The sequence below is a fragment of the Alosa alosa genome, chromosome 11 (assembly GCF_017589495.1).
Source record: "Alosa alosa isolate M-15738 ecotype Scorff River chromosome 11, AALO_Geno_1.1, whole genome shotgun sequence".
In the NCBI taxonomy this organism is placed as follows: domain Eukaryota; kingdom Metazoa; phylum Chordata; class Actinopteri; order Clupeiformes; family Clupeidae; genus Alosa; species Alosa alosa.
In genome coordinates, this window is record NC_063199.1 from 26,853,223 (window position 1) to 26,867,619 (window position 14,397).

General features: G+C 43.6%; 1 protein-coding gene across 2 annotated transcripts in view; it reads left to right on the forward strand.

Annotated features, from left to right (window-relative positions):
- The window catches only part of ntrk3a (neurotrophic tyrosine kinase, receptor, type 3a), a 201,052-nt gene extending 188,481 nt beyond the window's left edge, over positions 1–12,571 (forward strand). Inside the window, exons 15-17 of one of the 2 annotated variants that reach the window (XM_048257512.1) lie at positions 505–754; positions 6,492–6,650; positions 8,983–12,571. In XM_048257512.1, coding sequence (XP_048113469.1) covers positions 505–754; positions 6,492–6,650; positions 8,983–9,168 — 595 coding nt within the window. In that variant the 3' untranslated portion in view covers positions 9,169–12,571. The remainder of the gene's footprint in view (positions 1–504; positions 755–6,491; positions 6,651–8,982) is intronic. The other variant, XM_048257514.1, reaches the window with a different exon arrangement.
- Positions 12,572–14,397: the final 1,826 nt, after the last annotated feature.

Genomic DNA, 14,397 nt, shown 5'->3' on the forward strand with positions numbered 1-14,397 from the left:
TCAAAAAATAATGAAACAATGTTGATCAGTAACCAAAGCCCAAGATTGTGTCCTCAAATGCCTTATTTTGTCCACACGCCAAAGATATTTAGTTTACTGCCATAGAGGAGTAAGTACAGCTGAACATATTAGTGTAAGAAGCCACAATCAGAGACTTTTTGATGTATTATCCTTACAGAAATGACACAAACAGAATAATCAATTACCAAAGTAGTTGGCGATTCATTCAGTTCATCACCATTCAGTTGACAACTAATCAATTAATTGATTAATTGTTGTAGCCTTACATATATGGCAATAAATCAGTATATGACACATGCATATCTATCTAATCTAATAGTATCGTTATTATTACTATTTTGCTAATGTAAACTAAACTATTAATTTTAACTATTGTAATGTTCGCTTTGGACAAAAGCATCTGCTAAATACAATACAAACCATAACTATATCTATCCATTACACATATCTACCTCTTTCTTTCTCTCTTTCTGCCTGCTGTAGAGCCCATGGGCCAGACGCTATGATCCTGGTTGACGGTCAGCCACTGCAGACCAGCGGCGAGCTGGGTCTGTCTCAGATGCTACACATCGCTTCCCAGATCGCCGCGGGGATGGTCTACCTGGCCTCCCAGCACTTCGTCCACCGCGACCTGGCCACGCGCAACTGCCTGGTGGGAAACGGCCTGCTGGTCAAGATCGGAGACTTCGGCATGTCCAGAGACATCTACAGCACCGACTACTACAGGGTAAGGGTAAGACGTTAAAAACAAATATTGATTATTATTGTGGTCAGTGTTTGTTTCCCCAGATCACACCAGTCACAGATTGCTTAGCCATAGAGGGAGCATGAATACAGAGGAGAGTCTGATTTTCTTAAAATGGTCTCATAGTCATGTTGGTTTGCACAACATGTTTCTTAATTAGTGGATGACTCAATGGTTCTTAATTTCTCTTTCAGGAAAATTCAAAAGATTAAATTTTTCAGAAACACATTTTTCTTCTCGTTATTTTTTGATCACCCAGCTGTGCCTAAACTGATCTCTGAAATGCAGGCCAGGCCCTAAGACGAGGAGTGGAGAGCCACAAGGAAACCACGAGAAACCACGAGAGACCACCCCACAGTCCTTTCTTTCTGCACTTATTTATGTCCACTATGGCAGCACACGTAATGAACTTTTGAGTGCCCACTGAAAGTCCATTCATCCTGCAGACTTTCTGTACAGCGTCGCGCCATCACAATGAAGAAGACATAATTTATTTGAGAAGCTCACTCTCCGGTGTTCGCCATGCGTACGCATTCCAAACCGTATCAATCACTTGCAGGTAGATTTCTCATTACACCTCTGATCTAGCAGACAGACTGCTTAATGAAACGCATGGAGCTTCATAATGCCGCCGTGATGGATGGGAATATGTAAATCCAGAAGGCATCTGCTTCGCCAGTATTTAATAGCAGACTTCATCAGGCCCTAAATAATGCTCACGCTCCTAATAATCTTATCTGCAGCAGAAGGGGCGGCTTTCTGATCACACTGGATTGCTTTTGTCTATCTAATAGGGTCGCTAATTGCTAATCGTTCACCAGTCGTACACTCCAGAGAGTGTGTTGGGGAACTGTGTACTGTGGCTGGACCACATACTCTCTGTGTTTTTCTCAAGACACTTATATCTGCTGAGAGGGCACTGTGTGTGTGTGTGTGCGTGTGTGTGTATATTGTGTGTGTGTGTGTGTGTGTAAGTGTGTGTACAGTATGTGTGCATATGTAAGTGCATATGTGTTAGTGCTGGGCCAAATATGTGCTTTCTATTGTAAAGACATACATTAGGAGGTGAGGAAGCCCTTCTACTGAGGCAATGTTTAGTAAAAATGTAATGCCTTTTTAGTTAAAGTTTCATTTAAGTGTAATTGGTCCCAAAGGACAACAGGGTAGGGTAGAAAATGGAACCTCTACCTCTGTCAACATCAATCCAATGTCGAGGAAATGCCTCTGTAGCATCTGTGACTTTAGAGTTGTGGGCATGGTATGAGCAAAGCCAATCTTTTAAGCCTAGCTGGCCTACTTACGTCAAGACAATCATGTCCGTCAAACTCACGGATGAAACAAATTGTGACTAATTAAATGGGAAAGACCGCATGCACAGTGATGTTGACTGAGGAAGAACCAGTAGGAGCTAATCACTAGAAAATGCTGAAACAAACGACTCAAAAATACAATTCTATTTTAGAACGCGTGTAATTTCCTCATTACCAAACTCCGTTGTTGCAGTAAATACTCTCCCTCAAAGGCACAACTGTGTTTGAGGTAGACTTCATGTTTAACAGTGGAACCTTCTGGAACGATGATCTGGTGTGTGTTTGTGCGTGTGGGCGCACGTGTGTGTGCGCGCTGAGCCCTCATGTTCATGCATATAGCAGCATGTGACAAGGTCGTTAGTCATTACCACCATACCCTCAACACTGTCACCCTATTCACCATTTTCATTCACTTTCACTTTTCTATGTGAGTAGACAAAGAAACTTTTTTTTGTTTTTGGCTCTTATTTTCAGGTGAGTGGAGGCACTAGTTCCACTCAAGAAGCTGTGTATACACATGCACAAACAACATGTGATCCTAAGTCAAATCCATTGGTAATGTAATTCTACAATAAAAATGACGACGTCGTTGTGCGTGTACATAGAGCGTTTTAGGCGTTTTGACCTTATAGTATAGTATATACTATTATAACATAGTATAGAGTATAGTATATACTATTATAACATAGTATAGTATAGTATAGAGTCTTTATTGTCCTATAAGGATATTCTTTTTCACACACATCATCACATTCCATGCAGGATATACACAGCCTCATACATATAACATATCACATATAACATAACAAACACCAAACCCCCCTAGTTTCCCTCCCTCCTTAACACAATGCAAGCAAAAGGTGGACAGTGCAGACAAAATTAGACACAAAAGAACAGGGTCAGGTCCGGTGCAGGACTGTCTCCACAACACAGATTACACAAGATCAGCACTCTGTGATTAAGATTAGGCTGAGCTACAGGCTTCCACCGGCTGTGTTGAAACTATACAGGTGAAAGCAGTAGCGCACCAATCAAAACTAAGCACACTATAATTGGAAACAGACCTCAGCACAGATTTTTCCGTTCCATTGAGGCTTTAACATCAGCCCATTCCCATGAGGGATCTCTGAAAAGTCTCCTTCCTCTTCTCTTTTGAGAAAGTGCTGTGTATGCAGTTCAGGCTCTTCCCAGGAGACGGTATTTATGAACTCTTTTGCAGTCGGAAGCTGGTGTATGGAAATGCTCCACATGACCAAATGTTCCACATTAATCTTTATGTAGACATGTCAAACAATATTCTACTCACAATATACAAATGTAATGAAAAATGGAAAAATGTACATACGTTCCTTTTAAACATTATGCACTATACATCATTTGTTAAATCCATATTCCAGGTCTTACTCAAAGCTGCACCAATTGATGTTGTTTTGGTCCCAAAAGTTGAAGAATACCAAACTTCTTTTCTGAAGACGTCTTTTTCCATAAGAAATTCTGAGTGTGTACATACAGTAATGGTGGCAGGTCGTCTTAATAAGTGAATGTGTTAATAATTAACTACCAAGCTATGAACTCCAGCATTTAACCATTAGTAAAGCTCAGAGCTGTGGGGTATTGTATTATGATCAATAATATATTGTGCTTTATGCCTAGGATGCCATACCCAAATGATTAATCATCGGCCATGAGTAAATCATAATCTGGATCATAACCGAACCATACTCAAATTAATAACTTTGGAAAAGTGCTGTATTAATATTACCTACCGTGCTTCAGCTTTGTTCACTAGTTTAAGCTCAATGAAGTCTTAATGGAATGAATAAGTATCTCTTTCTACAGGCAGCAATGTTTATTCCATTCATCCATTCATCCATTCATTCATCCATTCATTCATCCATTCATCCATTCATTCATCTCTCTAGCAGGCAGTGTGGGGGCTATTGTGTGTGGTAAACTTGTGGCAAACTTTTGTTGGGGTGTGTGTGGGTGGGGTGGGGGGGGGGGGGTGGGGGCAGGACTAACTGACTCTATGCCCGTCCATCTCTGGCTTCTAAAGATAGCGCCACTCAGGCCTTAGTATTGATTTTAATATGTATTAATTAGGCAGAGTGGCGCGGGCTTTGTGAGCGGAGTGGTGCGATCGTCGTCTCCCTTCGCCGTCGATCATGCCGCACCTCTGCACGCTGCCCTCTGGGACCGCGGTGGAATTCTGTCAGCGTCCTGCCAGCTCTCTTTCTGACGCGGGGAGGAAGAGGAGATGCTAAAGAGGAGGAAGAGGGGGCCGGGGACAACTTATTTGTATGCCTGTTCAGTCGGCCGCAGAGCCCCAGAAAAAAAAGGGGGAGGGGCGGAGGGGTTGCTTTGTGCCACAGAGAAGCCATTTAAATTAATAGAAATTCAATCAATTCATTTAATCTGCTGAGCAGCAGCACACAAATACACACAGGCACAAACAAAAACACTGAGCTCCTTTGAAATCCCTCTGGAAGGGAGAGGCGACTCAGAAGTGTGTGTGTGTGTGTGTGTGTGTGTGTGAGAGTGTGTGTGTGTGTGAGAGAGAGAGAGAGTGAATGTTTATTAGAGATGTGAGGCACATTTATCAGGGCAGGACCTGCGGCATGATTGCACACAGACAAAGCAGCCTGCACTTGGTGGATCACACACACACATACACACACCAGACAAACACACACACTTGTGCACGCACGCACGCACGCACACACACACACACACACACACACACACACACACACACACACACACACACCACACAAACACCTGTGTGCGCACACACACACACACACACACACACACACACACACACACACACACACACACACACACACACACACACACACACACACCTTAAGCAATCTCACAGAGTGGGCTGGCGAACACAGAGACAGTGTTATCGCCTGCACTTCAAAATATTCACACCGTCGGCTCTTGCGCGAGTTTTAACGTGCGCAGGGCTGTCTGGTGGTGCTGTCAGCTGGTGCCGACGTGCCACATATCGTCCCTCTGCAGACGCTCATGCGGCTCTTTCCTCCCCCACACCTCTCCCATTTTGGCGGGGCCGTGTGATCGTTACCAGGGTGTGATCGAGGCCGCAACGTGAGCGCAGTCCTAAAGAGCTCGGTAATTAACATGCTGCCCACTTAAGGCTCCAAATCGCCAGTAACGACGTGGCCATCATCGACACGTCGCTCTGACCAGGACTCGTAATTAACACGGCACTGTCAAGCCTCGGCCGAAATGGATTTTAAACCGCCATTTTCATTACAAGTGTGTGTGTGTGTGTTTGTGTGTGTGTGTGTGTGTGCCGCATGTGTGTGTGTGCGTATGTGGGGCGGTCAGACATGATTAATGCCTAGTTGTTTTAATCGATTAATATCTGGCTTCAGGGAGGGTCTCTGCAGATTTCCGTTGTGCCGCAGACTTCATTTATGAGTGCTTTGAAGCTTTCCGGCTCCTTCTTTAATAGAAACGTTCTTCTCCCTCATCCTGCCGCTCTGCGGGACTCATCTAGTGCCGCGCCTCTCCCGAGGTGAACTATCAGCCTCATCATCGCTGATACGTCATGGTTCACTGTAGCTGAGGGCAAACTCCCTCACAAGGAGAAGCGACACATTAGGATCCTTCAATACAAGTTCCCAAACACTCATTTTTTACTGTATGTGCCTATTATCATTAGTATGATGTATAACTATGCACATTTGAGAACTGGATATTTGGGATGGGAACTGGGAAAAGCCATCACATGGTGAAATCAAAAATCCTTGATTACTGCTCCATTTCAACCCTCTCTGGTGACATTTCACCAATTTAAGATTAATACAATAGTATCAGAATCTTTTCCCAGATCAGATTACATTTTTATATTTCACATTAATATAAATGTTTGTAGCCTGTTGGTTGTTGGATGACATATTGTTTTGTACAGTGTTTGTGTTTATGGCCTATATGTATATATTTGTGTTTATTGATTAGGTGTATATATTTTTAAAAAGTCTTAGGGCAGCCGTGGCCTACTGGTTAGCACTTCGGACCTGTAACCGAGAGGTTGCGGTTCGAACCCCGACTAGTAGGCGCGGCTGAAGTGCCCTTGAGCAAGGCACCTAACCCCTCACTGCTCCCCGAGCGCCACTGTTGATGCAGGCAGCTCACTGCGCCGGGATTAGTGTGTGCTTCACCTCACTGTGTGCTCACTGTGTGCTCACTGTGTGCTGTGTGTGTTTCACTAATTCACGGATTGGGATAAATGCAGAGACCAAATTTCCCTCACGGGATCAAAAGAGTATATATACTTACTTTGTAATATCTCTAACAGAACTTTTAGCCCTTATGTGGGTGTTTACTGTACACAGTAAATGTGTAGTTGATGTGCAGATGTCGGTGTCTTGTTTTTCTGAAAGGTCGGAGGTCATACCATGCTGCCCATTCGCTGGATGCCCCCTGAGAGCATCATGTACAGGAAGTTCTCGACGGAGAGCGACGTGTGGAGCTTCGGCGTCATCCTGTGGGAGATTTTCACCTACGGAAAACAGCCCTGGTTCCAGCTGGCCAATAACGAGGTTGGCTGATATAGACTAGCATTATGCTGCATGCCAGAATGTTCTGTCCAAGAGCCTCACTTCACAGAGATTGCAAAGCAACGGTTTGAGCTGTTAAAGGAATACTGTTGAGGAAAAGCCCATATGTTGCGTTATTTACACCAATTTTAGTTGCGATTTGCTTTTTGGTTTGAAACCTGAATGTCTACCCTTGAAAAAATGCTATGATATCCTGACATCCTGACTTGCACTTCAGATGCTTACAAAACATTAAGCAAAGGCTTCAGTAAATAACAACATGCCACACGGGTCAGAGCCCTTTGCTATCATTTGGAATCCTTTTTTGATAGCGGAGGGTTCCGGAATACAGGCTATTCAAATATATTTTTTTAGTGGCTTAAACCATTATAGCCTCCCTTTTTACAAGGAGACTCAAGGCCAAGAGCTGCCGTCAGTGAGAGTCATGAGTGGGTTGGAATGGCCTCTATTTACAAATCAGCAGCTCCTCTGAAGTCCTTTCCTCTCTGGTTGTTAGCGTTGCGTAATGGCTGCCCTGCTTGATTCGGCAGCCAGGTGTATAAAGCATCTTCTGGAGTGGATGAGAGAGAGAACGGGGTGATTCAGAGCCCTTTTAGAAAAGCGATGGATGATGTTAAGCATTTGGCGGAAATTGTCCTATTTTTGTGTCGCCCATGGGCACCATATTTAAAACGTGAGTGGAAGCAATTAAGACTTAAGCCAAGATGACAAGAAAAGAACAATTAAAGGGACATAGCCTTAGAGGTGTGTGTGTGTGTGTGTGTGTGTGTGTGTGTGTGTGTGTGTGTGTGTGTGTGTGTGACAACTTGCAGAGCCAGCAAGCAGCAAGCATTTACACATGCACACACACACACACAGCTTGTACAGTGTTTTACTCTGACACACTTTCTCACATGATCTCCATGTAAAATGTGAACACAGCAAAAAATTGAGCCAGTAAAGCAGTTTTTGCCTCAGTGAACCGACCCCACTGGCTCCAACCCCTGCGCTGTGAAGCATGTGTTTTAACTGTGTTTGAACAGAGCAAATATTTGCTTAACCCAGTGACAGCCCATCACATTATGTGCATAATAAGTCAACCTGCATTATAAATAAGCTTACTATATAAGCCACATGCTGGTCCCAGTCAGATGTGAAAGTAGTACTACATGTTGGAAGAGGCCCCCCTTACCGAGAGTATTTGCTGCTGGAGGAGTTTGGGATTGGGAGGTCAGTAGGAGACAGAAGTCCTGCCTGGCTTCTGCTCCTCTCTGTGTCCTGCCAAGGTCTCCAGCAGCTGGACTTAGCGTAGGCCTTTTCATGGCACTACCCTGCATGGTGTCCTTACACTTTTATTTTTCCAGTCCATCATTCAGACCTAACCTCGGGTATTAAGTTGATTTATTAAAGGCTCTTCACAATGCTAGTAGAATGCTCCAATGACTTGAATTGGATTTTCCAACATTCTACGGTCAGATATATTCATGTAATTACTGCTGAAACATATCATTACCGCTGTCAATGGCAACGGGTTTTGTGCTTCTGATTTACGTCTTTCATATCACTCCGCAAGTAGTCCGGTCACTTCCGGTCACTTCTTGCAATAGAACTTCATTCAAAAGTGAAAACAGATGGTTGATCAGCTGTGTTCTAAAGGATGTTTGATTCAAGTTCAGCGTGTGTTGCAAACTATTTGTTTCTCAGCAAAAGCCACAACGAAACAGTACAAATGAATGTAAAGAGACATATAATGTGGAGTTTATTTTTTCGTTTTTGGCAAGTAGCTGTATAATAAGCAGCAAAGCCATTTATTATCGCGAAAAATAAGTCCCTTCAGGGTGAAGCAAGTCCGGTTTGCACCGTCGGGACTTATTTTCCCGATAATGACCAGCGTTATCCCTTACCCAATTTAAAGTATGTATGCCTTTCCCTTCCGTGTTACAATTTGTAAATGAGAGTCAGTTAGTTGGTTCACTGTGAGTCAACCCCGGCCATGTTTTGAACAAATCTATTCCAGATAAGGTTGAGATCTGGTTCTGATCTGGTGCGACTGTGTGCCAGAACGAGCAACCATCAGGGTGTCAAATTCCAATCATGACCTCACGGTTTCAGGGATGTGTTATCATGGTCTCATAGAATTGGTGTCGTACCGAAACTTCATGTTACTGTGAAATTACCTGTGAATGCATCAATGTGTTCCACGTCCAGACAGTTTACACTTTTGATACCCTCCCCTCTCTCTCCATCTCTCTCCATGTCTCCCTCTCTTTCTCTCCCCCTCTGACTCCAACACTCTCTCCATCTCTCTCTCTCTCTCTCTCTTTCTCTCTCTCAGGTGATTGAGTGTATTACTCAGGGCAGGGTGCTGGAGCGGCCGCGGGTGTGTCCAAAGGAGGTGTATGACATGATGTTGGGCTGTTGGCAGAGGGAGCCCCAGCAGAGGCTCAACATCAAAGACATCCAGAAGATCCTCTACGCCTTGGGCAAGGCCACGCCTGTTTACCTGGACATCTTGGGCTAGCACTGCCACCGCCTGTCGGGGGCTTTTGTCCATCTTTTCCGTCTGTTCCGTGTCTATGATGGCGGCTGACTCCTGAACAGCTTCTGCCTGGATGCTGGTTACGTTCCCCCTACAGATGAACGACATCCCAGGAATATCCCAAAACAACACAAACCTTAACACTCCGCTGTCACACACGCCCTCCACACGGGGAGAGACTCAAGTGCCTGCTAAAACCTTTGGATACACTGGATAAAGTCTTTAAACAAAAGCACTTTTACATTTTGTTTACCTGCATTTAAAAATGTACAGTTACACTGTATGAAGAGGAACAGTCTGTCTTTTTTCGTAAAAACAACACTGTTCAAAGACAAAAAAATACAAAAAATTCAACAAATAATAAGAAAAATGCTTAAGATCAAAGAAAAAGAAGACAACACAGGATTAAATGTTGGCTTTTTCGTATTCTGAAACGATGACATGACGATTTAGCTCTCCTGTCCAATCTTCTGTTTTCATTTTATAAGTATATATATATTATATATATTTTTATTTCCTTTTTTTGTCAAAACGTTTGGACGTCTGCCATCCCTCTAGTGAAGGGCACACCCCCTTTTGAAGGAGACAGCTTGTTGTTGTCCAGTCAGACCATTAGCAGTGACTTGGAGAAGCCTTACTGCAATCTGATTGACTGGGCCTTCTCTTTGACAAAGGAGGAAGCATCAAACAGGGCTCTTGATTCCTCTAGCAGAGAAAGCTTTCTAATGAAGGGAAGAACTCCATGTTGAAAAGGAGCCCCCAGTCAAACCAACACATTTATTTAAAATAGAATGTATATAATGTAAATCTGTGTGTCACAAAGCTACAGTATGATAACTTATTTCCTATTTAGAATATTTTAGTTCCTTGGTGTGCAGTACCGGTGAGTGAATTCTATAAATATTTTGATAATATTGTTTTCTTTTGTTCTTTTGCTTTGTTCTTGTTGTTCATGTTTTGAAAATCTCCACCCAATCATAGAATGTATGTTTTAATTAAGTTAATCCCTGAGAGTTTTCTAGTTTGTTGATTCCATTGGGTGCGCGACTAAAGCTGAGCTAAGCTGCAAGGATACTCATGACCAGAAACTCACCAAACATCCACCACATTTACCAAACATTCACCAGAAGCTCACCAAACATCCACCAGACACTCACCAAACATCCACCAAATTTGCCAAACATTCACCAGAAGCTCAACCACCAGACATCCACCAAATTTATCAAACAATCTCCAGACACTCACTGAACATCCACCACATTTATCAAACATTCACCACATTTACTGTACCAAACACTCACCAAACTTTCACCAAACATTCACCAGACATCAAAATCCATCAAAAACATTGATCAAACATTCACTGATCTGAGTATAGGGATCTCAATATTGTATGTTTGATCAAAAATGTACCAAACATCCATTGTTTCCAGTAGCTTACGTTCTTGTCTGAGGGGTAGAGGTAAGAACATGAACAAACATCCGCAGGTCACAATATAGCACTACTTCGACAAATACGCAGCCTCTAGTCTTACATGTCCAAGCAGACAAATAGCCACAGGACATACTGTAGTGTAGCAGCTTTTGCATTGGGATCACCAAGACAACCGTACCGTGTTAGTATAAAAAGACATGCCTCTTCAATATGTCTAGAGGTCTTTGAAGTGCCGCTTCATAACGCTGAATACAGGGGTTGCTGGTCTAAGTGCTTTGAGGTGTGTGACGTGCGCCGGGGGGTTGGGGCACATGTTGGTGAACATGTTTGTGTGCGCTGTTTAGTGTTCACCCTGAAGCTTTGCCGATCGGTCTCTTCACCTCATCCTTACAGGGCTCTCACATTGCGCTGTTTGTTTAAAAAGAAGACTAACAGTGTCCTGTTGAGAAAAGACGCTGTACGACACTGCAAAAAGGTTAACAGTGTTTGCTTACGCCTGACTGCCCCACAGGTTTCACCTGCATGATAATCCTCTTCAGTGTTATTTTTTTCCCAGGAGAACCAATTCATTCATTTTAAAGCAATGCATCAGGGACTAAATCCCCTGTGTGACGGCAGCGTGTAGGACTGATGTTGACTGTCTGACTCTGATGCTGGTTGTATTTCATTCCTGATGACTGTGCTGCACTGTGCACTTCCTGCTTTACCTTCATGCCATCTGGTTCCATTGGACTCGTTCTAGAGGCTGCTTGTGTTGACTGCTGATGGCTTCCCCCTTCATTCTCCCTCCCTCTCTCGTCATTAGTAACTTTCCATCCTCTGTCTCTATGGCAATAGCATTTATTTGCAGTTTAAACTGTGCACATACTGTAACTCCACCTTTGTATTTCCTGTGAGTTATACTGCACTCCAGAATAACAGTTGTTGGAAGGTTTAGCAGAAGGGTGATCTTTCAAAGATGTTCGACGTACATGTTTAGACCGTTTGGATTTCAGTGAACACAATGAAACAGATGATGAGTGAGCAACTCTGTTAATTGAATTGAATTCCGTGTCGATGAGTTATAATGCAATAGGTAGGCCCTTTTATATGGATTTGAGGCCATCCTTCTATAATTGCACACTCATAAACATACAGTACACACACACACACACACACACACACACACACACACACACACACACACACACACACACACACACACACACACACACACACACACACCATCACCACCACCATTGGTTACACTAATGGCATAAAAAACATTTCTCAAAAGACACATTCTCTCTATCCATTGCCTGCATGTTTAACAGGAGGCAAGTTGGCAAACAGACAGCTGTGAATTATTCATTGCACGTTACTGATGGAGCAGAGTACCCTAAGTCTCTCTCTCTATCTCCCCCTCTCTCTTTATCCTCTCTCTCTCTCTCTCTCTCTCTCTCACACACACTCTCTTTCTCTCTTTCTATTCTGCTGAGTAGTGGACGTTCTTTCCTGGACGTGGACGTTGGCTCAATAACACCTCAATGATACATTCATAATGAAGTGGTTGCCGAGCTCGGCTATAAAATCTGTAGACTCAAAAATGGTCATTAGCAGTGGGAAGGTCCATATACCGGGCGGTGTCGGAGGGCAGTTATCGATTCAAGCACTTCTGGCTCCATGAAGCTGAAATGGGTTGCGTCACTTCTGGTCTAAGAAGTCCGTCTGGAGGAAAACTAGCTGTGTTTCTGTAGTTCTGTGAGTGTTCTGAAGATATGCTTTGGCAACAATCTATCCTTCCATCCGTAAGAGTGCACAAATGCTTGAGCTTCCTGCTACATTAACCTTGGGAGGGGAATAAGCAAGACAGACAGCAATGTTTGTTGATCTTGTCAGAGAGGCTTTGGGGCTGCTTTCCCTCACTGTTCAATGTGTATGTATGTGAGTCTGTTTGTCTGTGTGTGTGTGTGTGTGTGTGTGTGTGTGTGTGTGTGTGTGTGTGTGTGTGTGTGTGTGTGTGTGTGTGTGGTTTTCAGAGAGATTACCTCCCCTCCCCTTTCAAAATGTGGCCGCTCTGAAGTTGTATTTTCTCAGAAACAGGCCCTCATACACTCTCCTCCACTCTCCTCACCGTCTTGGTGGAGCAGAGTGATTGTTGTTCACTCTCACCTTCAGCTCCCACTGCAACACCCCCCTCTCTCTCTCTCTCTCTCATTCTATTCATCTCTCTACCTGTGCCTCCCATCCACCCCCCTCACTCTTTCTTTATCTCACTCACACACACATATACAAACACTGCCCAGGTCTGGTGAAGGTTCACTGCAGCACCTTGTTTTGATGACTAGCACGCTTTGCCGTTTGTGTACCAGTCTTGCTGCATTACCCTCCTCCTGTAGTAGGCACCTGTAGTGAGGGTCAGCTTGGCCCACCTGCCCCAGCACAAGAACTCATGCTTTATTAGGTTCTAATGGTCCAGAAACACACAAACAACACCTGCACCAGCCACCAGGGTAAGGAAACACTGTCTGCTTGAAAATCTCACAAATCTAAAGACCAAGAGCCATCCACATCGCCAACAATAAAACTAACAATACTGCAACAACTATAGTTTAAAGCAATCCATTGCAGTTTAGGGGCTCCCCCTACAGTTGTGGAGTATTTGTATTTTACACACCAGTCGTAGATAGCGCTCATGGCTTGCCCCATTCCCCCTGGACACTGCACATGTGGATTTGTTTTCAAATCGTCAAAGATAATCTTCGAAGAGCTATGTCGACTGACAAGGTAATATTATGCTATTTCATGCAAATAATAAGGCTATTGCACAATTGCCGTAATTTAATTTGGGAGTGTCCGGGGTTTGGAGAGAACAAAGTTGCTGGTTCTCCGTAGGGTAGGCTATGGCTGAGAAGACATGCCATTCTCCCTATTACTAGTTAGTTTACCATCAAGATGACTTCAAAGCTGTTATATTAATATAAAAATGTGCATAAGGCACCTTTTACAATAGTGAGCTAGCTCGTAAGAACATCATTGTACACACTGCACACTGTAATGAAAATGATGTGAAGAATGATGGGATGAAATATCTGATTTACTGATTTAAAGCCATCACGTTATACCCTGTGTGGTATATCTGAGAGGCTTTCTTTCATCCCCAACCTCCATCATTGGTCTCTGTGGTTGCAGTTATCATTGGCAGTGTTGTTGGCCCACAGCAGTGGAGCTTTGCATCTGGCTGCTCTGCTGAAACTGTGTGTGTATCTCTGGCAACTCAACAGTTGACACTTTCATTTGTGTCTGAGTCTGACTATATATACTTTTTAATACTTTCATTCCTGCTGTGATTTTACGGTGTGACTCAGAAGGTCTTTGTCAGACAAGTCGTTCCTGAATCTGATTTTTTTTTCTTCTAACTTCCGGACTAGCCGTGATTACTGCACCCTCACTGCCTATGGTCAGATACTGTAAGGGCTGTACAGGACTTTGAGGGTTAATTTTTGTATTACTGTAGTCATTGACTGGTAGGACTGTGTAGATAGGTGCATGCATGTGTGGCTATGAGTCTGCATGTGTGTGTGTGTGATCCTGAGCATTACTGGAGTCAGTGGCTGTATAACTGTGTCTAACAGGGTTGAAAGAGTCAAGCATTTCCCCCCTTTTTCATTCTGTTGATCGATGTGCAATGGCCCATGGCAGGTGTGTATGTGTGTGTGTGTCTTTGAAAAGCTCAGCATGATGCAATGGCCACTTGTCTGACCTGATCAATGGAAGATGTGGAAATCAGAGTATGG